Below are 5733 nucleotides of genomic sequence, written 5' to 3'. Positions count from 1 at the left end.
GGTTAAGCGGCAAAGGCTTTTTGGAAACAAGTTACAACAATTCACCCTTCTTATGAGTATAACCCATTCATTATTAACAAGTCCCTAGAAAGAAAATAACTTCAGGTAGGATATTACTAACCTACCATTGAGACCAACGCCAAAATACATGTCAAAAAGTGTAAGAAGTGCTAAAAGCATTCTAAAATCTACAACACATCACCAGAAGAGCTCACTATAAACACAACACCCTGACCGTTCTACAAGTGGGGAGTGGACATTCTCACCCCTCACCCCTGAAGGGCAGTTGAAGTGGTTGATCATAGCAGTAGACTACTTCATTAAGTGAATTGATGTGGAACCATTAGCTACCATTATGTTTAAGCAATAGAAAAATGTCATGTGTAAAGGTGTAACCTTCCTGAAGAGCTTGGGAGAAACCAATAGTCAGTTGAGGCACCACGACAATCATGATTCAACATCTTATCACCTTGAGCTCGAAGAGCTCGTGCCAACTTTATGGACCAACATAACGGGTCCCACTGGCTCTAGAAGATTAGGGCAAGACTTCTCTAATTCAAAATACAAATCTTGAAATAAAGGGCGTTATCCATTACAAGATTTTTGTCATACCCAAATACTATCACTCTCAGGTAAAGTGGTGAACCGTACCTATATATAAAGGGTTATAGATAGGGGTGGTGTAAATAGGCTAGGTCGAGATATGCTTCAGCTTAAATAAATTAGGCCTGTGTAAAATACTTTAGGTTTGCCTTAGTTTGTTAGCCTTGTGTAGGCCCAAATTATAAGTCTAGTTTGACCTATATTTAAAAATCAAAGCCTTGCTTTCTAAATAGACTTTTTTTTTTGAAGTCTGAGTCTATTTTATTTAATTATATGTAATAGACTGAGTCTGACATGATATAGATCAAACCATAAACTCCTATTAAGCCCGCTGGTCCATTTACAGTTAAAGACCACAAATGCACACTTCATGAACCCTAGCTTTTTACTGGATACACATATCTCACTCCTTAAACTTCAAAGCCTCTGCATATTGCATTAGTGATGGGCCACCCTTGCCACCAACTCCTCTATAGAGATCGCCTGCCACTACATATTGAATAAGATCCACTTGAATCGAACCGTGCCATTACTTCAAGATCTAATGACTTGCATTTATTATACAGTATTCCTTTAATATTTTATAAGAAAAAATGTAAATTTCAACGGTTGAGGGTTTTCTAGTACGATGAAAAGGAGAGGCAATTAAAAATTCTGAACAATACTCATTTGCTAAGAATGCTCTGTTATTATGTGGGCGCACCATCAAGAGAGAAGAGAAAAAATAAAAAGCCAAAAAAGAATCATGAAGTAACATCCACAAAAAGGAGAAGAAATAATTAACAGAAAAACAAATGATCCGCAAATTGAATTTTCGCACTTATCTAATATTTATTTGTTTGTTTTATTCAGTCCAATTAAATGTAGCGGAGGCTTCCACTTTATTTTAGAACCACGAGCGCTTTCGTGTCCCGCAAAACATGGGAAAATCGAAATTCCCTCCTCTCTAACTCATCATATGCCAAATGCCATTCAGCCAAGAGCTTGTAAGTAGTCTGATTTTTTATTTTATTTTAGACAATGGCATGATTCGAATTTAAATTCATAAATCTATATTAAGAAGCTATATATAATTTAACTGTAAATGGTCATTGAATATAGTGACTTTTTTGAACCTTAAAATAATGAGAATCTGTTTTGAATTTTTTTTCCTTGTGATTGATCATACAAAATTCAGGTCACAAATAATGACTAGTAATTTTTTTAAATGATAATTTAAGATCCAAATTGTTTGAGATCATCATCGTCTTTTTACTGTAATTAATTATTTTTGGACAGAATTGTTAGAATCTTTCTTCACATGAATTTTTTTATTTAAAAAAAATCCCAATTTTTTTTGTATCACAATCCTTACAAATCATAAACGTCAATTATATTAATCCTTTAATTACTATACATATTAGTCGTCAAAAATAACTAATATAACTAAAATATGCATCCATCAAAAGTTTTTGTCATAATTAAAATACAGCTTTTGTATTTTCAGAAATTAAGGTATTTGTTGTCATAATTAATGTATCCCTAAAGGAGACAAATTTATAGTTTATTGAAAGAAAAAAAAAAAAAGTAGACATGTTCTACTACTGCTACATCTTAGGCTTTCCCCTAGTCACACAAACCTAGTGGCTGTCAACAAATGAAACCACACTCTTACGATATTTTATTTTCGGCCAATGACATTCTACAACAGTACAAAACATATCATAATATCTTAGTCATTTTCTCAATTGCGTGAACTTGCACTGACACACTCATACAACGCACAACCTTTTATTCTCCGAAGGCGAGTGTCATGCTGTCGGAGCCTCTGCTTGAACCTGGTTTGTTGTCCCCAGTTTCTTTATTTTATTTTATTTTTCACCAGTTATAACTACTTCGAGAAAGTCTCCTTTTATTTTCTTAATTTTTTATTTTATAATTTTTTATTTTTTAGTTTCTGGTTATCTCTGGAGAAATTACAGATTCTACATTATCAAGTTTGCAGAACACTCTGGTGTTGTTGTTGGGTTGCTTTTGTGAATTTTTTTTTTGTCTGAATTTATTATTTATTTTTTTGTTTCCTATGCAACCAGGGATAGTCGTTAGATTCCATTTGCGGCTGCATTGACATTTTTTTTAATTTGGTGTTGTTATAAATTAGTCAAATTCTTGAATTGGGCAAAATGGGAAGCTAGAATTATGAAATATGAATTAGAACTTTTTCTACTTTTTGTTTTTTATTCATCACTTAAATGTGGGGTCTTGTGGAAACTTGGAAATAACATGCAGATGCAGAATTCGTTGGATCTGAGACAAACATTTTGAAACAGGTTAGTGAATCACTGGTGTTTGTGGATATAAGTGAAAGCCTTTTTACTGAAGTAGAAATGAGTTCCTGTTCTTACATAAATAGAGGGGTATTTTGTGTAAAAATACATGGTGAAAAGTAAAGAACAATAACTGAGCTAGCCCTAATATGATGACGTAGTTCTGCAATGAAGACTTGGATTTTACCTTCTTCTGAGACACCTTACAGATCTCCAACTATCTCACGTTGTGGTTTTTCTTTGTTTAGGTAAATTGTGTTTTGTTATCACTTATTAGGACATGAGCCTACAATATCTACCCAAATTCCCCACTTACCAACAATCATAGCTTTGCCATGGTGGCCAACTTCTGCTATATTCTTTATAATTATTGTTGTAGACTTGTAGTTCTTCACTCACTGTGTACAATCGACTCTCATTTTATGCATACCTTTGTGATTTTAGATCTTCCTTCAATTCATATTAGTACAAGAATTGATGATCCCAGGCAGCTCAAATATATAATATAATATTTTTTTTAAGAAGATTTCATTGAGTCAAATTTGTTTACTAAATCAAAAAAAGGTCAGATTAAATCCCATTGTTTCCTAATTTGCTTATGATGCAAACGAGTGATGCTCAACAGCTCAAGCCTAGATAGTCCTGCATATATACCTTTGAGTAGGGATGCTGCACAAGCTTTCCTCGTTATATTAGAAATTGGCATTTTCTATGTGTTAATCGCTCAATGCATGAGTCATTGAGCTGAACCATTGTTAAGTGTACGAGGAGCAAAGCATTGTGTTTTATAGAATCCATGCTTTCCGAAATCATAAATTATCTGATTTAGTTATTCAACTATTTGTTCCAAGGATGAAACTCCCTGTCTGTGTTGTCTCTTGAGAAGAATTGCTTATCTTCGAAGTATACTTTTTTACCGATTTTGGTAGTTTACAAGAGGTTTCAATTTCAAGGGGTTACAAAAGGTTAGTGGTGAGGGATTTGGGTAGTTTATGACAGGTTACAATTTCAATCCTTTTTTTTTTTTTATAAAAAATAAAAAAGTATCACAGCTTTCCAATTTTTTATCCAGCAAATGTCCTACGAGCAATTAATCAATGAGTTCTTGTTGATGATATTGTTACAGCAGAATCTATGGAGGCAGAACCATCAGTTTCCTCAGATTCACTCGGGGGTCAGATTTCCAAATTTACAAATATGGTCACTGAAGCATACAAAAAAAAGCCAATCCCTTATTGGATACTTCTTGTTCTCAGCATCATAGCAATGCTTGTGGCATTTCCTGCGTCCAGCATTCTGTCTCGTGTTTATTATGCTAATGGTGGCCAGAGCAAGTGGATCATATCTTGGGTGGCTGTTGCTGGATGGCCTTTAACTGTCTTAATGTTGTTTCCTTCATACTTCATTGGTAAAACCTTTCCTACCCCTCTGAACTTGAAACTCAGTGTATCTTATATCATTTTGGGTTTCCTAAGTGCTGCTGACAACCTCCTGTATGCTTATGCCTATGCTTACCTCCCTGCATCTACTGCCTCGCTTGTGGCATCTTCATCCCTTGTGTTTTCAGCACTTTTTGGATACCTTCTTGTGAAGAACAATGTAAATGCTTCAATAATAAATGCTATTTTTGTCATTACTGCTGGATTGACCATCATTGCCTTGGATTCAAATTCAGACAGATATGATAATATCAGTGACAAGGAATACATCATGGGACTCGTATGGGATATTTTGGGATCTGCTCTTCATGGGCTTATTTTTGCTCTCTCTGAACTTGTTTTTGTGAAGTTACTGGGAAGAAGATCCTTCATTGTTGTTTTGGAACAGCAAGTCATGGTCTCACTATTTGCATTTCTGTTTACCACTGTAGGGATGATTGTAAGTGGTGATTTTCAAGGAATGGCATCTGAGGCTACCACTTTCAAAGGTGGTAGAGCTGCTTATTATCTTGTTCTCATATGGAGTGCAATCACTTTTCAGTTGGGGGTGCTGGGGGGCACTGCTGTAATTTTCTTGGCTTCTACTGTTCTAGCAGGTGTACTTAATGCAGTAAGAACACCCATAACAAGCATTGCAGCTGTTATCCTCCTACGTGACCCAATGAGTGGTTTCAAGATCCTCTCCCTGGTGATTACCTTTTGGGGATTTGGCTCATATATTTATGGCAGTTCTATGGGTTATAAATCATCATAAGAATGTGGCTCTAGACTCCCGTCCATACATATCCTCTCTTCAAAAGTTCTAAGGTTAAATTGTGAGGCAATAAATGTTATAGGAATGTAATATAAATTATTCATGTAAAATCATTAACGCGACTTTTACCTAATAGCTTCAGTATTTGGGATTATGACATGGTATGATCAAAATGGTCTAGAGTTCAACTCTTGTCATTCCCATTGTTATAAAAAGTTAAATTTTAGCAAAAGATAAGTGGATTTGTATATTGTCAATGCTTCAAGTTCAAAAGATTTTTGTACGAGAAAGCGTGTTAAAGATGTAATATAAAATCATGATGTGTATTTGTTTAATAACTTAAATTTTTAGGAGAGTTGGTTTATGACAATAATATTTGAGTATATTAAAATTGGGAATAGTATTTCTACGGTGATTGTAGGTAAGGTTATTTCCGGTGGCCTCTAAAACTATACCGTTTCATACACATACTTAATAAAAAACATGTAATAATAACAGAAAATCCTTGTTTCTCCCTCATTCTCTTTCTCTCTCAATTGTCATTCCTTTTCATGAATCGATGAAGCCAACATAGCAACACCCACCACTCAGACACAAAAGAAGTTAAACCCATTTTTACATCTCAACCTAA

At 34.5% G+C, this 5733-nt stretch overlaps 1 protein-coding gene across 4 annotated transcripts; it reads left to right on the top strand.

Moving 5' to 3' along the window:
* The first annotated feature begins 2320 nt into the window (after window positions 1-2320).
* LOC133299597 (probable purine permease 5) lies at window positions 2321-5352 on the top strand. Of its 4 annotated transcripts, none has more exons than XM_061499067.1 (3): window positions 2356-2423; window positions 2872-2912; window positions 4036-5352. In XM_061499067.1, exon 3 carries the CDS (start codon window positions 4044-4046, stop codon window positions 5100-5102), a length of 1059 nt encoding a protein of 352 aa, XP_061355051.1. In that variant the 5' UTR covers window positions 2356-2423; window positions 2872-2912; window positions 4036-4043; the 3' UTR covers window positions 5103-5352. The 4 variants fall into 4 exon arrangements, with proteins under 4 accessions (XP_061355049.1, XP_061355051.1, XP_061355048.1 ...); XM_061499066.1 differs by having other exon boundaries at window positions 2396-2423; window positions 4039-5352; XM_061499065.1 differs by lacking the exon at window positions 2872-2912 and having other exon boundaries at window positions 2321-2423; window positions 4039-5352.
* Window positions 5353-5733: the final 381 nt, after the last annotated feature.

This window comes from Gastrolobium bilobum, unplaced genomic scaffold (assembly GCF_033153095.1).
Source record: "Gastrolobium bilobum isolate Gb01-03AN ecotype WA unplaced genomic scaffold, APGP_CSIRO_Gbil_v1 utg21774, whole genome shotgun sequence".
NCBI classification, from domain to species: Eukaryota; Viridiplantae; Streptophyta; class Magnoliopsida; order Fabales; family Fabaceae; genus Gastrolobium; species Gastrolobium bilobum.
The sequence above is the reverse complement of the archived record's forward strand: the minus strand, read 5'-3'. Positions and strand labels throughout refer to the sequence as shown.